The sequence below is a fragment of the Malurus melanocephalus genome, unplaced genomic scaffold (assembly GCF_030028575.1).
Source record: "Malurus melanocephalus ecotype Western Australia unplaced genomic scaffold, MMel_1.1 scaffold_624, whole genome shotgun sequence".
NCBI lineage: Eukaryota > Metazoa > Chordata > Aves > Passeriformes > Maluridae > Malurus > Malurus melanocephalus.
This window is the reverse complement of record NW_026623856.1, coordinates 319,119-341,936: the sequence shown is the minus strand read 5'-3', so window position 1 is coordinate 341,936 and position 22,818 is coordinate 319,119. Positions and strand designations below refer to the sequence as shown.

Sequence of the window (22,818 nt, the reverse complement as noted above, 5' to 3'; positions counted from 1 at the left end):
GCCAATCAGTAACAATATAGCCTTCAGTTAATATACAGTTATAGTTATAAAAATTTATTGTTGTTGCCTTATTGTTGTTRCTATTCCAAAGTTTGCTGTCTTTACTSTGTTTAAATACCCRTTTGTTCRCTCKTTGTGAGATAATGGGGATGGGAGCAAGTTGGTTTATTGGATTTATTGTTTTGATGCTGAAGGGTCTACCAGGCGAAGGTATAYTGAAGRATGTAGACGTCAGACAGAATATGTGGGTCACCTGGGCCAACCGAACAAATACTAATTCATTTTGYTYGGCCCTTGCTACAGCTTCCGATCCTTTTCAGACCTGYTTGATTGGATTACCGGGGTTTGACAGCAAGGCCTTYGCTAACTATTCTGTCAAATCATGTGGCCCTCGAATGAATGACAGCTACTGCACTGCGCTGCTGTTAAGTAGCTTGAATCAAACCTTGCCTTGGGACCAGCAAGAATTAAATTTAGCAGGATCCTGTCCCTTAGGGAAGAAAGAAACGGGCTGCATCTATTTGGGTAATTTCTGGTGGAAAAACAATGACATTACAACATGGTTAARACCCAAACATTCAGGATTCAGTRGCCCTCGCCAGTGTGGACGGCGTYGCCCCTATGGTTGGGGACCAGGCCATACCTGAATCTGGGCCAACAAAAGTGCTATGGCTCTCCCCAAAAATGTTTTCTGTATTTGCGGTGATCCAGCCTGGCACAGCATATCCAGATATGCCCAYGGGGGCCTTGCTACCTAGGAAAGCTAACACTTTTGGCCCCCAATAAGACCGCAATTGAAGCTCTAAGGAAAAGCCTGGCTAGTAGATGTGTTAAGAGAGGTATTGAAAAGATGGATCCCAACTGTGATGACCAGGTAGAGCTTTGGGGGAGAGCCACTCGGTTCTTTGCATCCACCTTAGTCCCAGGACTAGCTGCAGCGCACTCCGCCACTATGCTGGGGAAGCTGGCCTGCTGCACTGTTAAACAATCAAATGTTACCACCGCAATTATTGAACAGTTATCACAAGATGTGGATGCCCTTAAACACTCCATCTTACAGAATCGAGCGGCCATAGATTTTTTACTGTTGGYCCATGGACATGGGTGTGAAGATTTTGAGGGAATGTGCTGTTTTAATCTATCCAYCCATGGTGAGTCCGTACACAAGCAACTTCACTGGCTCAAACAGCMCACCCAAAAGATAGTAGAAGTCACCAGCCCATCTGATGACTGGCTCAGCTTGTTAGGCGTTTCAGGATGGTTAAAGGATGTTGTCAAACAGTGTGTTACTATTCTTTTGATCCTGTTGTTGGTTTTGCTTTTTGGACYTTGTTTCTTTACTTGTTTACAAGGGATGTTGAATAGGGTATTACATCAGGTCTTTCAAGCAAATCTATCTCAGCTTAAAGAAAACGGGGGAGATGTGGGAAATGTCTATGGAACATGGCTACGTGACAAAGCTCACGTAGCCAGCATGGAGTTGCCTAGCTTCAGAGTCATCAGCCAACCACAGCAAAGCTAATGTAACAACAGGCAGTTCCTGCCCCCTTTTTCGTTAGGTMCCTTAACGGACCCCCTGGCTGATGTAATACCCTTGGCGGGCTGCAACGTCCACCCCTTATAAGGAATTTTAATGATGCGTTTTAAAAGTTGACCAATGAGAAGTGTTTACTTGGRATATTCATGATGTTCATTAGAGTGGTTATAAAAGGTATGTTCGGTGTTAATAAAGTTGAGTTCTGGCAGATCATTTGTGGTGGTCAGTGTGCTGTTCTCCTGGCGCTTCCCAAAACTTAGTCAGTTCAAACCAGACAGCTGATGAACCTGACAGTTTTCCTCTGTCTAACCATGTGATTTAGTTTATTATTCCAAAAGGACAAAGTGGGGAGGGTGCGATTGTACATGCAAGCAAACTAGCTGCATTGTAAAATTCCAGGAATTGATTTTTATGTTTTAACAGGGACATTAATTTGTTGAGGATAAATTTGTTTCCCCATGAGRTTTGTTCTAAAATTAATATTTATCCTCACAGAGAAATTCATGTGAGTAAAGCTATTTAATAAAATGCAGGACTTACAGTCTCACAGACCAAATTATTCTCTATGAATCACAGGAAAGTGATTGATGCTAAGTATAATATTCCTGGACAACTGAGAAGGAAAAATATTTAGATCCTTTGAAAAACCTAGCTTTAATGATCACTTTTCTGGCCTACATGGTATTTCTGTCTTGAGTAACTCAACATGTAAAACCATAGAATGTTCATGCAAGTCTCTTGAGGTTTTTTTGTTTTGTTTTTTTTTTCCCCCAATAACTCCTAAAGTASATACACCAGCCCCTAAATCATCCCTTTCAGCCATAGGAATTCAGCAATTCCAATTCAAAGTCCAACATTTATTTGGGGCTCACAGGGAAAGGGTCCACAGCAGCTTGTACAATGTGGGCAGAACCCATTTCTCAGGATATATTTCTCCCTGCAGAACAGCTGCAAATCCAGCTGGTGCTTAGACTACTGCAAATCAAATGATCCACTTGTCTACCAGTCTGCACCTCTGTTGGTGTGCCAGCAGCATCACCTACCTGTCTCCATCACTGCTAAAAAAACTGCTAAACACAGAAGTAACTCTGTGATGTGTTGGGATCCTCCACAGACACCTGGAAGAACAAGAAACTGTTGTTGAAAATTTTAAAACTCAGAAACTGCTGGAGTTCCTCCCTAGCAGAAAATACAAGTTAGAAGAATCCACTTGAGACAGAAAGAGCTGTGTGCTCTGGACTTGTACTTTTTAATTGGTACCTACTCGAAATGAAGGCAGTCCTGAAATGTGATGCCACCCAGAGACATAAATTGGCTTGCTGCTTAACAATATATATATGTGGGGCATTTGCACAACCCAGTGAAAACAAAACGTTGGGATTTTTTAAGAGAGAGCTTGCATAAACACCCCCTTTGCTCCTGAGATTAAATGTATTATAGTCTGCACTTTTATGGTTTATAAATTGTGCTATGTTCTTCAGRAAACCCCCTACATAAATACTGGTGGCAACACAGAAGCAAAAAATTTAAAATGCATTGGATTTTGATGATGGAAAAAACTTTATGAATTATTGCCATCAATGATTGTAGGAAATACATACAGAAATATTCTGTCCTAAAATATACTACATCAACTGAAGGTGARTTGCAATCCCAGTAATGTTCAGTAAATACTTACAATCAACACATACATATCACAATTTAAATAATTGCATTAATGTAAGATTAAAGTTGCATAAATCATTTAAAATTAGTTTATATATATATATATATTTCCAGTTATAGTTTAAATCCTCTTACATTAGTTCCCGAGAAAAAAAAATCGTTAACTATTAAAAAATATTAAATAGACAAATCATTTCAGTGTCTCCTGTTTTTAACTATACCACCTAACTATATAGTACACTGGCTTAAAAATTGCTATTTTCTCTGCTATGGTGTAAACACTCAGCCCCATAACTGCCAGGCACTGCTGTGCATTGTCTGAATCATGCTGATTCAATGTTTCATGTGCTTGTGCTGAAAGGAGAAATGCTGCTGCTGAGGGATAAAATAACGTTGTGCAAAAAAATAAATAAGGAGGTGATATGAGTGGGAGACAGTAACTGGGAAATATGTTTACCTCTGAACATTTTTTGAATCTGTTTTTTAACTTGCTGTTAGTAGTATTTATGGGGCATGGTAAACTATGATGACTATGCCGAACAGAGTATCTAAGGCTGGAATCCTCTTAAACTGAACGTTTTCCTTTAACTGCAGCCTTTTGTGCAGCAAAAACCTATGCCAATCAGATTAACCTACAATGGTTTTCTTGTTTCTCAAAAGCACAATAGTTACAAGTTTAGACTAAGCACAGAAGAGTCTATAGAAATCAAGATCCATGCAGCCTACCTCAGGAAAAATCAGCTTAGCCTGTCAACAAGCAGAGAAGAATCTGGAATAAACCAAATATGTGCAGACTTTAAAGTGAATCACTTACGACTGATGTGCTGTGTTGTGGGAAGCTCCTCTACTCCCTCACCTTGTGCTGCTTCTGAAAAATTGTTTGCCATTATGGCACATGCGGTCATCCAGAGCACACAAAGAGCTACATTAACTGYAGTAGTAGTTAACTGAGAAATAAACATATTGAGGAGCTGTATTTTATGTAATTTTTCTTAGTGGTGTCAAATTAGTTGGTACACATATAGATCTCTCTTAACCATTTAAATTATTTTACATGSAGCTAAGTAATGTAGTATTGTTATTGAGGTTTCAAAGTATTAGCTACTGTAACACCCAGGAATCAGCAACATTCAAACTGCTGTCAGGTCAGCTTCTGCTGAGCTGTTCCAAGTAATGCTGTAGTGATGTGATTCTTTTCCAATCATTCTTTTGACTGATATGATAAAAACACAGCAACTATGGCTCCTGCTACCTGGCACTTCCTAGATGTGGAACTCTGCTCTTAGAAAACATTTTACTCTTTTACTCTTAGGATATATAATTTCTGACACTAAATGCTGATTAAGAGACATATTCAAAGCAATCTGTGCAATAGCAAGGTCTGTAGGAGGAAAAAACATCTTCCCTTTCTGGTCTAAATGACCTGGCCAGTTCAGGCAAAGAAAAACTATACAAAGAATAACAAAAACACAAAGTACACAAGTGTGTTTATTACATTTTGCAAGCACTTTGTTCTACATTTCAGAAACGCCACCATCAAGCTGTTGGCACATTTATGTACAAAACAGATTAATTATAATGCCTGCTACAAAGCATTCTTTGTGAAAATACAAACTCTAATACCAGAGAAGAGCCAAAAGCATTAACATCATTACATGAGTTTAAAAGACATAGTTTTAAAAATCAGCACAAACATTTTAAGACACGAAACTGAAACACTACAATACATAATGCAAAAAGAGGTTCCTAATACTTTTTGCAGAACTGTAATACCGGTACTGCACATTATCAGAAAACTGTTGACCCCGTAGGACAGCTTAAGTGTAAAAAAAAAAAAAAAAAAAAAAAACAAAACCAAAACCCCAAATCAAAAACACAACCAAAAAAAGCCCCAAAACAAGCAAAAGAAAAGGAAAAAAACTCAACCAACTAATACTACTTAATGCATTATCATGCCACAAGTAACTATAGTATTACCTTCTACTTACTACAAGAATTGTTAAAAATTACTAATGATGCATGACTAGTAATAGTACAAAGAAGAAGTACTCAAGAATTTTTATTAGAAATGCACTTACACTGAGAGAGAATTCACAATGGTCCAATAAGTGCACAAAACTACCTAAGATTCTTAACACTGACAAAAATGTCTTGTCAGGCTACATCACTTTAAAAGACACTTTACAGAATTCTTGTAGCATTAGAATTAGGCAAAATAAAAAAAAAAATCCACCAAATTTGGTCCAATAATACTGACTTTTCTTGAATAGGGTTTTTTGTTCTGTTTTCGATACAGGTAATGCTTTCAAGTTAAGGTGACCTATCTTTCTGATAACATTTTCCTATCAAAATAAAGGTTCATATATATTACTACAATTTGAAATAATAAGCTCTGTAGTGGTATTTCACCTTACTTCAACGCTATACAGGTAAACCATTATGTGTAGGAAAGCTAGAAGCCAAGCTATAACATTTATGGAAGTCTCCTTTAATATATCTTTTACTGTTCAAACAGGTGCAATCCATTTAAATTTTTAAAGCAGGTAAAAAGTCATCTGACTCCTATGGTCACTGCATTTTTGATGTATTACTTTCATAAATGTAGCTAAGCAGTAATTTCTTACATCATCACATGGACAGCTCCAGTTTAGCATAACCATCATTGAATTAAAGAGAGATTATTCTGTAGAAAACTATGAATAACTATATCACTTAATTAACAGTTGTCTATATACCATAACTTGTTAACAGGTAGCCGTGGTATTGAATTCCTTCAAAAGGCAAGTGGTCATGCATTGTTAGCACCACGGACTGCATGCTCACAATACAAACAGGAATTATCACCCATGAAACTTGAAACAAGATAATATTCTTTAAAAACATCGATAATACAATGTTAACAAAGATAAGAAGCACTTTTTTCTTTTTTTCTTTTTTTTTNTTTTTTTTTCTTTTTTTTTTTTTACCCACTATTACAAATTTAGAAATTGCACCTTTGATTGTTTAAAGGACCTTCATTCAAGTTGATCAAGGTCCATCTGGCAGGTTTTCCATATATAAAGGAAAGTCATCAGAATGTTTTCTTTATATATTGTACATCATGTACAATGGTCCCTTTGTAGTATACCTGTAGTTAAAGTAGTTACTGAACTCAAAACTAAAAAGTATAAAAAGCTACTTTTTTTTTTCCAAAAACATATAAGAAACAATGCAAAAGGTGTTATGCATAACACATACAAAGTGATTAAAAAAACCAAACACATAGTTGTATTTGACAATAGTTTTGTATCCTTGACCTATCAGAACTAATTAGCTTAAAGGGATTCAGGAAAGGCTGTTTAGGAGCTTTGTGGTATAGAATGGTCGCACAAAGTTAGAACTAATTAGGAAACCAAGTGCTAGACAACCAAGAATTGTATGTAGGTGATATGTAAGTCACCCAAACTATCTTTTGTGAGAAGCACTTTCAATTATTTTTAAAATGGTAGGATGGTCTTTAGTTAAACAACAAAGCATTCACATGTTAGGAAGTAAGACAAGGTTTCTTTTATGTGTAAGCATTGAGCCGCTCTTTAGAGCGAGTAGAGTGAATATCATGCAGCTCTTGTTCCTCCTTTGATTTAATATCCTCATATTTTTGCATTCTGCAAGCATCTTTCACATAGGCCCAGTTGGCAGACAGAACCATGAGATAGTGAACCTGTAAGAGGAGTTAACACAGAGTTAAGAAACAACACAGGTAGTTAGAATAGAGCACATTTAAACTTGAAGGCTGCAGAACAGAGACTGGGTGCTCATCAGCAAGAACTAGGCATTCTTATGGCAAGAAGTAGTACAGCACCATGGAGAATTCAAACTTCATTATCTTCAGATTACTCATTTCACAGCTGTTGCTGTTACTGTAAGTAGGAGTTGGCAGTAATGGTTATTAAAAGAACCCCAAAAAAAAAAAAAAAAAAAAAAAAAAAAAAAAAAAAAAAAAAACAAAAAAAAAAAAAAAAAAAAACCACCGACTGAAAAGTCAACAAATCACCCCTGCATTATTTTTCAGCTAGTCTGCAAATGCACATGTAAAAATACTTCCTAGTTACATATTCATTGGACACTTTGGACACTTTTCCCCACTGAAGAACTACTTAAAGTAGTTCTTAAGATAGAAATTTGCTATAGACACATCTGTAGTCTTATGATTGCATATCTGATACAATTACAGAAAGTTTTGCCTTTTCATTTAGCATTGTCTTTTCATTTAGCCKTTATTTACTTCTTTCAACTACAATTCCAGCTTTGTATTTAACCAGATAATCTGGGGGAAATTGTCAAGAACTGAAAAACAAATTCAGTCAGGCAAAATGTGACAAAATATAGTTGACCAAAAAAAATTGGATCCTCTGTTTACTCTGTTTACTCTTCATTTTTATTCAGTAAAAAATTAAAAATGTCCCATAAGGGTATCCAACTGGTTGACGCTGGGACTCTCTGGACATTTCTTCCTTTCCTAGCAGGCTTTCAGACACTTCCTGTTGAGATAATCTCTTAAATTTATGCTAATCAACTTCCTCAGAGGCAATGGATAATTTTGGGAGATCCAAAATATTTCACCCCTCCCTAAGAAAGCAAGAAATTATACTGGGATTCAATTAATGGAAAATGGAGTAATAATGCAATAAATAATTTTTTAAAACCACCTTGAGATTATGCAAATTCTCCTGTTCATGTTGCACTGTTGTATGGTACAGATATGAGTATCTCACATTCATACTCATTGATCAGATCCATTTTAATATGTTTTTTCTCTTTTGTAAATGCCAATGTTGTTCGGGGTTTTTTTTACAAATTTTGTTGTCAGTTGTTGCTGATTAGTACAGGAAAAAATACATTTCTTCATCTAGATAATTAAAATCAAGGAAACCATTCTAAAGCCCTTAAAAAGACGAAGCATATTTGCTATTTTTTTWTTCCCTCATGTTTAATGGCGATCTCCCAATTTATCTTATTTGAGGAATACAGTCTGACTTGAGGAGCCATAAAATAGAAAGAAGTTGTTCAGAGAATATGTCCTCTAGGAAGAAAACTAGAGAGGAGTATTTCTATATATCTTTAGGAATTTTTAATATTTGTAGAACAACCTGTGAATAAGATGTTGGAGATAGCAGCATGTCTTCTGTCAATCTGGAACACTCTCTGGTCATAATTTAGCACACAGAACAAAGAAACACCTTCTATCCTAACTCAGCTTCCCAAAGGGTAGTTTCTGTATCAGGCATTTCTAGACCAAACAACCCTGAATCCTCACCGTACTGAATGAAATTTCCTAAATTTCCTTCACAGTAAAACTGTTGGGAAAAGTCAAAACAAACAGGCTGGTAATCCTAATAATCCTGTTATCTCAATTACAATCTGCACCCCAGGAAAACATGAATAATAGAGCTTTGAGGCTGAAATTTTGACCTCGAAAAGATTGTAGACATGAGAATCTTGAATTTGGGAGTATCTGAACAGTGTATTCCCATTTTAATGRCATTTTAAAACACATCTGCCAGAAATCCTTGCAACTTAAGAACCTGTGATGAAAATGGGATGATATAAGCACTTTCCTTATCCTCACAAAATACTTAGTAATGACCCAGTAAGAGACAAATTTAAATGTAATGTTTTGCACTTCCACTTGGCATTTTTCTTTTCTATTAAGAAATAGACTATTTGGAAGGTACATTGGTCACAGTCTGACCTTCATTAAATACTCATTCTTTGCCCATCCCTTCCTTAAGAAGTTACTGAACCAAACTACTGTAATAACTGTTGAAAACTCTTGGAGTTCACAAGTTCACATGCATTATAAATAGGAAGGCTTGCCTGGAAACTCCTACTCTAACTCATATAATCTCAAATATATATCCATGTTTTATAATGACATATACATTGAACAGCCACCTTTTTTTTTTTTTTTTTTTTTTTTTTTTTTTTTTTTTTTTTTAACACCAAGTTCCTAGACAACATTGCCACACTAAGGAGGTCATTTCTAACTGGCTGTCTAATTGCATTTCACAATTCCATGACCTGGAGAGCCTGCAGCCAGTAGGGTCCCCATCAAGGCTTATTTAAATTAAAGCCAGGGAGCTTCCACAGTCTGTCTTGGGAGGTTTCAATTACAGACATACGCAACACAGTGTAGGGTCTTCCCATACCAATCCCTGCTTAGATTCCTTCATGAGGTGAAAGAATGCTTCAGTGTTTAGGATCTGTGGAACTGCAGCTAGGCTAGGAAGGCATGGGGAACTTTTTTGTTGTATGTTTCCCTTAAGGACATGTCATTACTTCCACAGTGCACAAGCCTAAACAACGTTTTTGCCTCCCTTTACACATATCTAATATCCTGCCAGAAGAGCACAATCATGCTGGGGAGAAGAACAGATCACTTTTACATTTCCCTTGYTCCTATTTCAGGTCTTTGATTGCATCTCCACTTTTCAGGACATAGTTTCTGTGGAAGTTCAGGTAAAAGAATACTGCTCAAATGGTAACTTTTGAGAAAGAGAATTGTGCATCTCATAATTACATTTTTCTGCAGTGTTTTTTAGAAAAATCACAGGTGGAATATATGAAAATAAACTTTATGGCTTTAAAATCAACCCTGGACTGCTAGATCTTATCTTTAAACAACTTCATGTCTTCTGTTTCTGTCTGACACAGCACTGACAACAGTATAACTCTTATATATTACTGCCATGATCTTTGCCACATGCATTTGTTCTCCATTCAGACATAAGAAAGAACAGCACTGTCCAGAATCATACATGGCACAAATTAAATATGATTCAAAACCCTGGCTATTTTTTCCACAATAGAGATTCACAAAAAGCATCTACAGCATAAACAATTGCATCAGGTTTTGCGTTTGGTTCTTGTTTTCCCATCTCAGGTTGGCATCTAAGAATGATACATTTTAAGCAGAAACTACTTGACAGTTTGCTGCAAAATGAAACTTCCCCTGACATATACTGTAAAAATATTAAATTTTCCATATCAGTTCTAATAAATAGGACAGTTTTCTTCTTGAACCTCAAAACAGCATTCTCCTTTGCAGACTGAAAAAATATCCAGAGAATTGTGAAAAATTTTAACATTCATATACAAATTTGGGACTAAGAAATAAGGGGAAATTGTGATATGTGACCAAATGATTTTGTAAACATTAACTTTTTTGTGGTGATTTTGCACTAAATGATTACTTTTTTTAAAGTCATATTTTGAAAATACAGTTTCATGAAAAATATCCTGGGGACAATGGACTTAAAATTTATGAAAAAGCTGACTCTTTTGTGAATTTTGTAGATACATATTGATATTAGAGAGTTTAAGAAATCTTTAGATATTAAATAGTCTGACACTTGCAAATATTCACAAATACAGAAGTGAGGATATAGTGGAGTATATTGATGTAATAACTTAAAATGTCATTTCAGAGAGCAGATTTTACCAATTCAGTTATTCAGCAGTGTTTCTGATGTTGCACTAATTTTACTGACTGGCCATAATTACAACACACTTACCACTTTAGTGAGATGGACTATKCTGGTCCAAAGTAACTATTTGCAAGAAATGTTTTAAGAGTGCATTATATTGATAAGGTTTTCTTTTGTAAAAGATTGGTATTTTAATCTCATTTTTCTGTTGAATTGCACAAACAGAGATCTGCTGTTCTGGATATACACAAAGACAAATGTCATACTTTCATATTTATGGTTATTCTTGCAACAGCACATGTGGTGAAGGGCACATGCATTCCAATGCTCTAAATGTCTTCTGAACACTGTTTCTCATCTCAGCTCACTGATGACACATTATTTCCATCTATTAATTTGAGTGTAGGATGTGGGAGAAAAAAAAGATATTTTCTTTTTCCTAGACGAGATCGTTAGGATCCCAGATTAATTTTCCCTCCTTCACATTATTTTTACCTTAGGAAAGCAAACTTCCTGAAAAGCAAACCTGTTAATATCTGCATGTCCAACCACAAAATTCTGATTTTTCCCTCATGTTCTTCYCTTTTGTTTGGGCTACTGTGTCATGTGGTCTGATGTGCTGGTTTTGGAAATTACCACCATCAAAGAGTTGAATGTCTGGTCTTTACCAATTACTTGACATATCAGAATGGTAGATTAAATATATACAGTAGAATTACAAACTTAAAATATACACAAAACTGTTGCAAACATTTAATGAAAGATATGTCTACCAGCATTGGGACACTATGCAATTTACTAGCACTTAGAACTTTAATTTATATTTTTTGTTGAAACAGTGTTATCATGTCTGTACAGTCACAGAATTTAACAAAGCACACTTGGATATGGGTAACCCTTCAAAAAAATGTGAATAAAGGTGCACCATCAAAGAGAATTTCTAGGGAATTTGTGCTTGGTGCCAGCTATGGCATCTTTGATATGATGAGCTTTAAAGGGTTTTTTTAAAAGATATACATGAAAGTATCATGTATTTAAACTCTGTGTCTCAATGTACCTACTTAATTTGTCTTCACTGAAGATGTGTTATTTTTCCCTAAGTATCTTTTGGTGGCTATTCCGATTCAAAACTTATTTGAAATCCAGAATTTTCATCTGAACAAAACAGCATTTGATAATTACTACTGAATATGCTTCAAAATAATCATACAATTGAAAACTAATGCTCTCTTGGATATAATTTCCTAATACTAATGGTATATTATCATAATTGCTATACAGTCACCATGTTTGGAACTGTAAGCAGAAAAATTTCAGTTTGGAAAGCCAATAAAATTATTAATAATAATTCTATTCTACTAATACACTTATTATTTGTGGTCTTGAAACAAAAACTACATTGAAAAGATTTTTTTTCATTTAGCTATTTTGTTATGCTTGCAGGGTGCCATGTAATATTGAAAAAAATGGAAGATKAAAACAAAAAAATTCATTAATGTAAGAGGAATACTAGCTTCATTGAATATTCTCTAAATGTAGTTTTTTATAAATTTAGTTCTAAGGATATTAATATAATCATGGCCCCAGGATCAATAAAATATGACTAGTATAAGTGGAATATAGTAACCATCATTAACAGGAATGCATCAGCAACAAGGAACAGTAATTTTTCATGTCCCGTTCCAGCATGCATAAGACAAACCTACACTGGTGCRGAATCGCGAGTCTAAAAATATCCTTGTGCTTAAGCAAATGCAGCAGACAAAAGACAGAAGAGCAGGGCACCAGCTCATACACTTTTCTCTCAGTGGAACATTCTCATTGACAAAATGTCACTAAATTTAAAGTAATCTTCATTGTAAAGGAGCAGAAAAATTAGTCCTGACAGAAAAACCAACGCATTCATATATATTCACAGAATTGACAAAAAGGTTCTGCTCCTAAAACAGCAGCGTGGCAAGCCTGTGAATACCCAGAATGGCAGAGATCATAAAAGTATAATACTATGGTTACAACAGACATGTGAATTCAGACACTTGTCTGAATACAGCAAGAGAATAGTAAAAATTCTTAGCATGTACTTAAAGGTGTTTTGTTAATTCAAAAAAGTAATCATGATATTCTTCTTCAAAGGGAATCCATCAATATGTTTTAAATAAGAAAGAAAAAAGATAAAGTAGAGTATTAAATTACAGAATTGTGTTTTAATAATAGCATTGAGTGATAGTAGGTAAATTGAACAGCTGATCCTAAGTCAGTACCAGGTTTTAGCAATTCAGATGAGCAGTTTTGAGTAGCTTACCATAGCAATGACTGCTGCTCCAGCTCCAGCAAGGGCCACAATGAACAAGTGGAATGTCATGTTTAGCTGCAAAGGGGGACAAAGAAAAGGACTTTCATGGCTGTACACCAACCAGAAACTGAACAAAAACTCAGAATAGTGTAGAAAAAATAATTACCCTCCTGGTGCCACCCTTCCACAAAAGTAATGAATGGGAATATTTTCCCAAGAGATTGGCATCACCACATGTCATTGGGCCTTTGTTTGTTTTGTTACCATGCTCGTATCAGGGAAAAAGCACAACTGTTTAGAAATGTAGCATTGACATAATAAAATATTAAGAAAATTAATTATTTAAAAATAAACACTATAGTAAAATTTGAGGCCTTTGTTTGTTTTTTTTATTTTACAATACTACAATACTACCTTACAAGAATTATGTTTGTGGTGGCTTCACCAGTGGCAGAGACAGCCTAAGAACTCCCATTTTCTTTTCATCAACTCTAGCTTTCCCTCTTCATATACATATCCACTTTCTCTCCAATTTGCCAATCTAATTTCATAGTGATATAATATAAACCAGGCTACTTATATAATCCAAATTAACCACCTTCCTCACCTCACCCCAAACCAAATGATTACATTTGATTTTAATTTCAGTGACCTGGTTTATGTAGCAGCCACAGAGCGTCACCTGCACCCCAAAACCTGCATTTTCTAAGCTGGTTTTGGTGTAAGGGTGGATGGTGTACCTTCACTCTAAGATTTATTCAACCATAGTAAGATCCAGTAAAACATACAGCAAATGTTGATCCCTCTGGCTTCAGAGGGATCAACATTTTAGCCTCTCTTTGTTTTAGGTAGATGTGATTCTGTTTGTCCTGTCTTCATCCTTTATCATTCAAAAACAAAACCAGAACCCTCTGCTGCACTGAAACAGGTGGCATTTGCCCAAGGGAAGAACTATTTAAAAATGTACTAAGAGTTACTATCCTAATACACAACAAGGTTTGGCCAAATCCATTTGAAATCTTTACTCTCCTGTCACAAGAAGAATCATAAGCCCTTCAAGCACTGATTCATTATACGGACTTATTCATTGTGCAGCAGGTGCATTAGCTTTCAAAAACATCTCAGTAACAAAGAACAAGACATTGGAATTATTTAAAAACCCCAACCAAACAAACCACAAGCATATTTAGAAAATAAATGGATGGAGAAATTGCACTGAGTAAATTTGATACTTGGTAAAAGACTAAGAAAACTACTTGCTTGACTGTATTTTTCACTGTGCTTTTATTCATCATCATAGCTAGAATTAGAATATTAATGGTAAGAAAACACACATCAGCTACTTCCTACTATAACACATATTATGGATTTGCCAAAAATACTCTGATATTTATTTACCTCATTAGAGTCACACATCTTGAAGAAACTTTCTGATGAGGTGCAAACCTTCTTTTCCTCTCCAATAGTTACAATACCTGGAGAAGAAGAAATATCCACATTATTTAGTATTCCTAGTACAGATCAACTTCCTTTATGAGAAAAGCTAAGGACTCATTTTTACAATGATATCTGGATTTTGCTGACAATCAGCGGTCTGGAGTAAATCTCCTGAGAAGCCAGGCTGAGACAGTTGGGATTGCACAGCCTGGAGAGGAGAAAGCTCTGGGGAGACCTTAGAGCAGCCTTCCAGTAACTAAAAGGGGCCATCAGGAGAGCTGGAGAAGATACATGGGCATGAAGCAGCAGAACAAGGGGTAGCGGCTTAAACTGAAAGAGGATAAGTTTAGATTAGATCTAAGAAAGAAATTCCTTAGTGTGAGGGTGTTGAGGCCCTGGAATATGTTTCACTGAGAAATGTCGAAGGCCACATTGGATGGAGTCCTGAGCAACCTGATCTAGAGGAAGGTCTCCCTGCCCCATGGCAGGGCGTTTGAACTAATCTTTAAGGTGTCTTCCAACTAAAACCATTCTAGGATTCTATTCTATTTCAGCCAGCACAAAACGAACRCATCATCAATTTAGTAAAAACCCTAGCAAGAAACATGCAGGTAATAATTTTTCAGCCATTTTTGAAAGTATCTTTGTTCCCCATTTTGATCAGCACAATGATAAAAAAACCCCGAAATTATTTCCAACCAGCACATACACTTAAAATGTTCACAAACATTCTCTACCCTCATGGGGAGAAAAGTGCTGTATGTTGGTTTCAGACATATTGGCCTTGTATAAACCTTCTTTCTCAAGTTATAAAAAAGCATTGCACAAACTTATTGTTTATTGTTTCTCTTATCAGCAATAATAACTAGAATCTGATACCTTTCTTCCTTTAGCTAATGTCGATATTAAAACAAAGACTATCTTGAAGAAAATTGCATCTAACTCAGTAATCATGAAAAATGGTTCTTTCCTAATATTAATCAGTGTTTTTTGCATTGAATCTTCAGGAAACAGCTACATTCACAGAATACACCCTTAATATGTTAGTGTTTTATGAAAATTCTAAATAGAGTTAATTAAAAAATAATCATGAATATTAACAGCATAAAAGATATTTGGAAGAAAAATTTATACTCTTGGTGGGATCTATGCAGATAAACGCTTTTTAACCTTACCTGCCATACTGCATAGGAAAAAAACAAATAGTAAAAAACCCAATGGTTTTTCCCCTCTCATGAAAGAAAAATGTCATATGCTTTATTTCAGGTTAATTGAAATATTTATTATGAATGAAATTGTTTCTTTGCCAAGAAATGCAGTATCTTTATATCTCCACATAACAATTAAAAATGTACAGTGATTTTGTATTAGGCCAAGGAAACAAAAGAAAGTCAAGAAACTGTCTGATGAGAGTAAAATTATCTCAGCTCTGTGGGCTGAGAAATCACTGAGGCCACAATATTTAGAATCAAATCAGTCTTGCAAAAGGAAGGAATTGAATTATAATCACCAATACAAGAATTTGCAGGCATTTTAAGATGACAAATCCTTTTTTATCCAAATTTTGCATCCACTCAAAACACACATAGGTRCAAACCCCCACACTATTCTAACCTCCACCATTCATGCTTTATTCCCACTCCCTCTCTGTCTCTTTCTCCATCACTTTCTTAGAGTGTTACTTTTGGTATTCGTGGTCCTCTCAAAATTTTTTAAAACAATGAAACTTGTCATATCTCAATTCACCTCTGCAGAGACAGCTGATACCCTAGGATCTCACATCTCCAAGTCAGTGTCCTACCACAAGATTAAAGAATCATTCTCCAGATAAATGACTAATTAAGCATTTTAGACAGGTTCCATCAATTTCTAAAGAAGAGACTAAGCAGAAGTCCCATGCCAGGCTATCATTACTCTGGGAAGACGGACAAGGTTGACTCAATTTTTGTCAGGTCTGGAAATGCAGTTCATCTCTCATATACTGACTGGACTAGTGGGTAAAAGGGTAGAAAGAGAAGCTTAACAAGTTTCAGAAACATTGAACAGTTCATTTCAGACACACAGAAGCAAAACAATGTAATTCTTTCTTTTGTGAAATCATGCCTTTCCTTTAATGTTTTTTATTCACATACCATACTGGCGAAGGTCCAAGCAGAGATTAGTTCCATCCACTATGGTGGCATTTCGGCAAATGGTCCACAGGTTGAAGTACATGTAAACAGGCAGAGAAGTGAAAGCTGTGACTCCAAGCCAGGCCAACATAAAGATGTACGTCAGCATAATAAACTGCAGTGAAAGAGGGAAAAACACAATCAGTGGTAAGTCAGAAATTAACTGAGACATCACTAGAAAAAACGGAAACAGAGAAGTAACAAATGCATGTATGAGTGGCATTGTCTGTTTCTGTCCTTATTTAATTTACGCTTTTGATAATCTATTAATGATCAGGTTAAAATGATGCCAGAGTACTGATGTCTGATGATTTTTGCTTTTCCTTTTTACACTTTCTTTACCCTCTATGCATCTGCCTGTACCCCCTAGCCCACATGCTTGTAATTCCTGAAGCCTGATACTCCAGCTTAGTTTAGGAGTTCTCTGGGCAGAGAGACCAAACATCCTCAGGAAGGAGTCAGTGTACCCTGTGCTATCTTAAACCCGAGGCTCCAGTCTTGGGTGAAGCCTTCTCTCTGGAACATCTTGTGTAAACTGGGCTCTGGCCTCATCCTGGGGGGGGGATTCATTAGAATAGGGGGACATTACTGCATTTGTTAAGTTTCTTATTGGGGAATCCTAGGTAGATATCTCTCCTGAAATCTATAAAACTTGTATCCGTGCTGTACACAGGTGTGCATTCTGCAATCAAGTTGTGCACCTGGGATCCCAAATACCGAGGTAAAACCCTTTTTATCCCCTTAACCGTGTCTGTGTCATGATTAAAAACTGGCCTTTCAAGGCAAAMGTACCAACGTGATATTTCTGAAGAACAAGAAGTCATGTTTCCAGAAGTGTAAGCTTCTCACTCTTGTGCCAAAAACAGATGCAAAGCACTGCACCTGAAGCACAGACAGCGGCATGCTTAGTGAAGCCTATCTGTTCCTCTCTCTCATCACCATTGTTCTACAGTTAGGACAAGAGGCCATATGGTTGTATCTTCCACCATCAACCATGATGCAAAAAATTAAAATTAAAAACTGTAGGCTTTGATTGCTTTTGCTTTTAAAATTGGGCTCTTAATAAAAATGAGCCTTTCTCTATGACTGTCACAAAAACTCACTGACAAATCCATTTTGCATATAACCAATGAGACAGTATTTTTGCCATTCTGTTATTGCATTCAGACATATTTGGGGTCTAAATTCAAGGTAATTCACTATTCATAAACAAATTAGGGTGCTTACTTTTAGAAATGAGAAAAGCATTAAATTACATGCTTTGCTTCTTCTTCAAAGGCTACATGCTTCCTTTCTTCAGCCAAGGCCCTCAGAAGTACAGCAATGAGCTCATAGGAGGCCCTGAACTCTCCTTGCCTTCTGGGCTGGAAGTTTTGTTGGCACACCCCTGTCCTGTAAATAAACAGATGTGCTACCTTGCTGCTCCTTTGCTGGCCTGACACTACTGGGAAACACATTCGTCAATAAAAAACCATCTTTTCACTTTCTGCTGTGGAAAGGATATGAAGAGGCTAMATGGTGAAATGTGGAAGTCACTCTCTAAATATCAAATCCAAATTGCCCCCACATCTGGTGGCCTCAGAAAGGCTGATGAATCTAAACTCATTACTGGAAACTAAAAAATTTCATCACACTAACATTTTTCTAGCTGCTTACCTCAAAAAAAAAAACAAAAAACCATGGCCCCAAGAATAAGAAATAAGAACTGTTTTTGAAAGCTGAAGAAGCTGGTCCTCCATTATCTCCTTAAAATTAAACCTTAAAGAGCAAATAAGAGGAAAATGGAAGATTTTTTTTGTGGTTTTTTTTTTTTTATTTTTTCAATGTCAGATCTCTCACAGTAGCTAACACAGGAAAAAGTCTAATACAAATACAGATTTTAGTAATAGGAATCAAAAAAGGTCAGACTCTAAACGGTTATAAATGTACTAAAAATTGTAGCAGGGTGGTTTATCCACATTGACCTGATCAGGAAAAGCAATCCAAAACAAGAAAAGGYTTGAATCTTAAATGAGGTACTTTTATTGCTTTGAAGTTACAGGATGGATGTTCTCAAGCAATATGAAAGAGACCTTAATTTGATTTACTTTAACTCACTTCCAAATTTTTAAACAAAAGTAATTTTAATTTTGAGGAAGTATATTTACCTAGGGACTTAACGTATTTTAATTAATCCAGTTTAAAATTTATTTCAGATTGATTTTCCTGATTGCCCTAGGTAAAGGAGACTTWTAGAAGTAGTTTGAAAAACTGTTTAATACTTCTGATATCAGCTCTCTATCCTTTTCTTTGGTTAGTACTCCATGCTTCAATATTCATGCTTTAACTTCGTGCTTACCAGTTTGAGAGTCACAAATTATTTTAACTTTTCCCTCAACTTCAAACCAGTTTAAAAGGAAAAGAGATGTGTCTAATTTATACATAAATATTTCTAAAAATGTATTCCTGCAGATAATGGCTGTCTTCCTTACCAAATTTTCCCAACTTACTAGAAAACCAAGTGATAAAACAGAGAAAGCAATAGCAAAGTCTATAAAAAATATTCACACTTGGATATTACAGCTGACATTTTCCATGTGTCTGTTGCTTTACATACTGGAAATTCTATTCCATCTATTGCAGAGAAAATAGTCACAMAAGTAAATACTGTTTTGTACATGCTCCTCTTTTTGTTTTTTGTTTTTTTTAGTGTTCTTTTAAAGTTTTCTTTTTTTCCTCTCTACATTACAATGTTCAAGCTGATGAAACAACATCTGGCTCAGCCCCAGGCATGCACTTACAAATAATGACTTGGAAAATTACTTGGAAATGTAGATTCAGGGCTATGAATTCCCAACTAAAGTGCCATGTCCAATCTTAATTTAGTACCAAGCTAAAGAGTTGCACTCATTTTTTTTTCTAGGGCAGGAGTAAGAAAGAAGAAAGAAGAATGTCCTAGTATAAACTTTAAATTCTCAGTTGACTCAGTATTCTAGAAGTGTTTTAAAAGAAAAACAGCCTCCTAGCCTATATTTGATCTTGTCAAAAACAAGTAAGTCTGAAACCTTCTGGAATTTGTGAAATAAACAATATTAAATGAATCTATCTCCATGTAGCACATCCATAATCATTTAATGGAGTACTAAATCTTTTATATTAGTTACATTACTGAAATAACTGTTTTTATGGCYGGGCTCCATATAGATTTGAGATTCTTTCTATTTTGTGATTAGCATAGAGAAAAAAATATAGGCCTTATTATGAGCATTACAATTTTTTTTTAAATCTTTTTTTCTGRTCTGTAGTAAGGATGAAGAAGCCTGCTAAAATATCTCCACTGAGATAATACAAAGCATTGGTATAGCAAAGAGGAGAAAAAAAGAGCTTATTAGCCTCTAAAAGTCTGCCTTGGGCATAAAACGATAGCAGCAGAAATCTGTCAGATGATAGTTGCTGTGAGTCACAAGAGCTGCCTTCTCAGAGAGAATTGCATGTTTGTTTATGGGATGGAGTCTCTTTAAAAATGTGAACCTGATTGGTTGAGTATCTCAGAATAAGTTGCTCAAATGATGATTTCATTTTAAAAACATATTTTAGAAAAGGAAGAACTTCAGTTTTCCTCTGTCATCTACTTTCAGCTGAGGAAGCAGTGGCCACTGGTATGCCTAATTTCATGGCATAACACCAAGAACGCCAAGAAAACAGAAAAAAATGCAGAAGCTTACTTTGTTTTATGTATCAATAAATAAAATATAAAACTTCAAGTTAAACCATGTGTAGCTGTGAGTTATGCCTGGAATCTGCTATCACTGATAGCAGTGAAGCAAACCACAGAAATGTGATCTGTGCAGTAATATAGTTCCTGCTGTAAGGGAAGTAAAAAAGTTTAACCTTGCACAACAACATATTAGTTTCTAGCAATAGCAGGTGGTAGCTTATAAATTCTTTTTATAATTGAATAAAATAGTGATATTTTTTAAAAATCCACAGAAAATAATAAAGTCCTTTTTTAGATAATTTTCTCTGCTATTACTGCCTTCTCTCTTTGCTCTAGAGAACTCACAAGGAACGCTTAAGGAGCCTGCTCACTCCAGGAATCAAATTCAGAACACAATCTCCTGAGATTCAAAGGGATCTTTTTCCTTTGAAGTAGCATTCTGCTATGTAACAAGCTGGAGATTTCTGAAATAGCAGTAGAGTATCTTAAAGAGGAATCACAGTTTGTTCTTCAGCATGCTATCTATTATGCTGGTYGTGAAAATTACTTTGTCTGATCAGTTTGATTTTCACTCTAAGAAGCCAAACACAAACTCAAAACAAACTGGAAGCAATAGTTAAAATAATCTACAAAATCATGAAGATAAAAGGTCACTAATTTAAACTGAACTCCCATTTACAAAGAATAGAAAAAATGAATAATTATCTGAGTAAACAAATCTTTAACCTTTTTAGTGGTTATTTTTTGTACTGTCACTGTGGCTGGAAAAATACTCTTGCCAGATTTTGTAAGCTTTTCAGTGCCTGTAATGGCTTTCCTGAGTCGTAAATTATCAAAGTAGGCAAATCATCAACCTTTTGGAATGTGGGTTTTTTTTTTTGGTTTTTTTTTTTTGTTTTTTTTTTTTTAAATCAAAACAGATCAATGTCAGGAAGCAGAAATTTCAGAGCGTGTTTTGAAATTGTGTGTATGGAGCACAAATCCATGGTTGTCATAGTCGGCTGAAATAATTTTCCCACGGAAAACATTACCCAAATCCTATCTATTTTAATAAGATCAAGATTTCCGTTACTGCTTCCCCCCCCCCCCCTTTCTAATTTATGGGTACTTGTCCCATGAAAACCACATTCATTAAATTTTAAACACTGCTCTCGCTTTCAGTATTTTAGTACCCCTGAAGAAACATTGTATGATGGCTTCAGTGGCCCTGGGGAGAGAGACAGGGAAGTCATATCTAGGAGACACAGTTTCTACAGACAGACATGGAATGAAATGGAAACAAATTAAACTTCGTTCATTTCATTTTTTGAAGACACTAGTGCTTACAAGAAAAATAATACAGAAATATAGCAACAAATTAAATGCCCAAATAAAACTTCAGAAAACTCACATTGTCATGCAATTTTATTTTTGTTCCAAACCACTCAGTACTTACTTTTACACTTTTTCTCAATCTCGTCATATATTTATTTTCTGTGAACTCCCTGATGTGAGCTCTCAACCCAGAGTTGCAAAAATGTGTACACTTTGCTGTGTTTACATCCCATTTAGATTTATTATCCTATGACACACACACAAAAAATGTATACTTTCAGCTACAGGAACTTAAGGGTTCCTTCCAAACCTCTTCACAGCCTCAGAAATTCTCTTTGACAGTTTTTGCCAGAGATCAAAACTGTATCTACAGAGATACAGTTGTACATCCATCCTGCCCAAAACCTATTATGCTTGATAATGAAACCCTGGCAGTGCTGGACATCACCCAAGATAAACCCAGGGTTAGCCTGGCTGTCTCTTGTGCGGATACTGAGAAGCATCTGGCCTCTGCAGTGCAGTGTAATTCTGGTTTTGGGTGCATTTTCCTAATAGGAAATGCCGGAACAACGCCCTGTGTAGGACTTGGTGACCACTCAGAAGCATCAACAGAAAGATCTTTTCAATTTCTTCCTGAACTGCCCCATCTCTCAAATGTCCCATTCACTTTCAATTATCCATATATGTGATTTCAGTACTAATGAAAACTAATTTAGCTTTAGCACTTTGCTCAGCCTCAAATTCATAACTGAGCTTTGGCTTTCAGGCCTCCTGCTTCATACTGTTCATTTTACGCAGAAAGAGTTCCTATAAGTTATTGCTGCTGTCACCTTATCCTGTGCACATTCTGCATAAATGCATTTACACAGTTTTTTAATCATTCATTGCAGTTGCCACATATTTTCTCAGATGCTGAAATTTGTCTYGATGAAGTTGTACTGGCAGAATACTGACAGAGTGCACAGTTCTTTCTTCAGTTTACAACAAATGTTCCTACTTCAGCCCTATTGTTGATTTTAATTCYATTTTCTATAATGCAGAGTTCTGACTCCTACTTTACATCAAGAGTCCCAACTCAATAATGTCCTTTTATCAATAAACTTTTATGACAGAATAGTTTAAAGATTAGATATTTGTTCCTGTCCATCACCAGTATTATAACCCCACAGGTGTTTGATTCTTCTTTTGAGAGGTTCAGATATCATCCAGCAGATTTTTGCTTTTCGGTTTTTGGTTTG

General features: G+C 35.7%; 1 protein-coding gene across 1 annotated transcript in view; it reads right to left on the bottom strand.

Moving 5' to 3' along the window:
- Positions 1-4,657: 4,657 nt before the first annotated feature.
- The window catches only part of GPM6A (glycoprotein M6A), a 117,709-nt gene continuing 99,548 nt past the window's right edge, over positions 4,658-22,818 (bottom strand). The window contains exons 4-7 of the mRNA XM_057383337.1: positions 16,531-16,684; positions 14,360-14,436; positions 12,971-13,036; positions 4,658-6,902 (exon numbers count right to left, since the gene is read on the bottom strand). Of these exons, the coding sequence (XP_057239320.1) occupies positions 6,750-6,902; positions 12,971-13,036; positions 14,360-14,436; positions 16,531-16,684 (450 nt within the window). The 3' untranslated portion in view covers positions 4,658-6,749. The remainder of the gene's footprint in view (positions 6,903-12,970; positions 13,037-14,359; positions 14,437-16,530; positions 16,685-22,818) is intronic.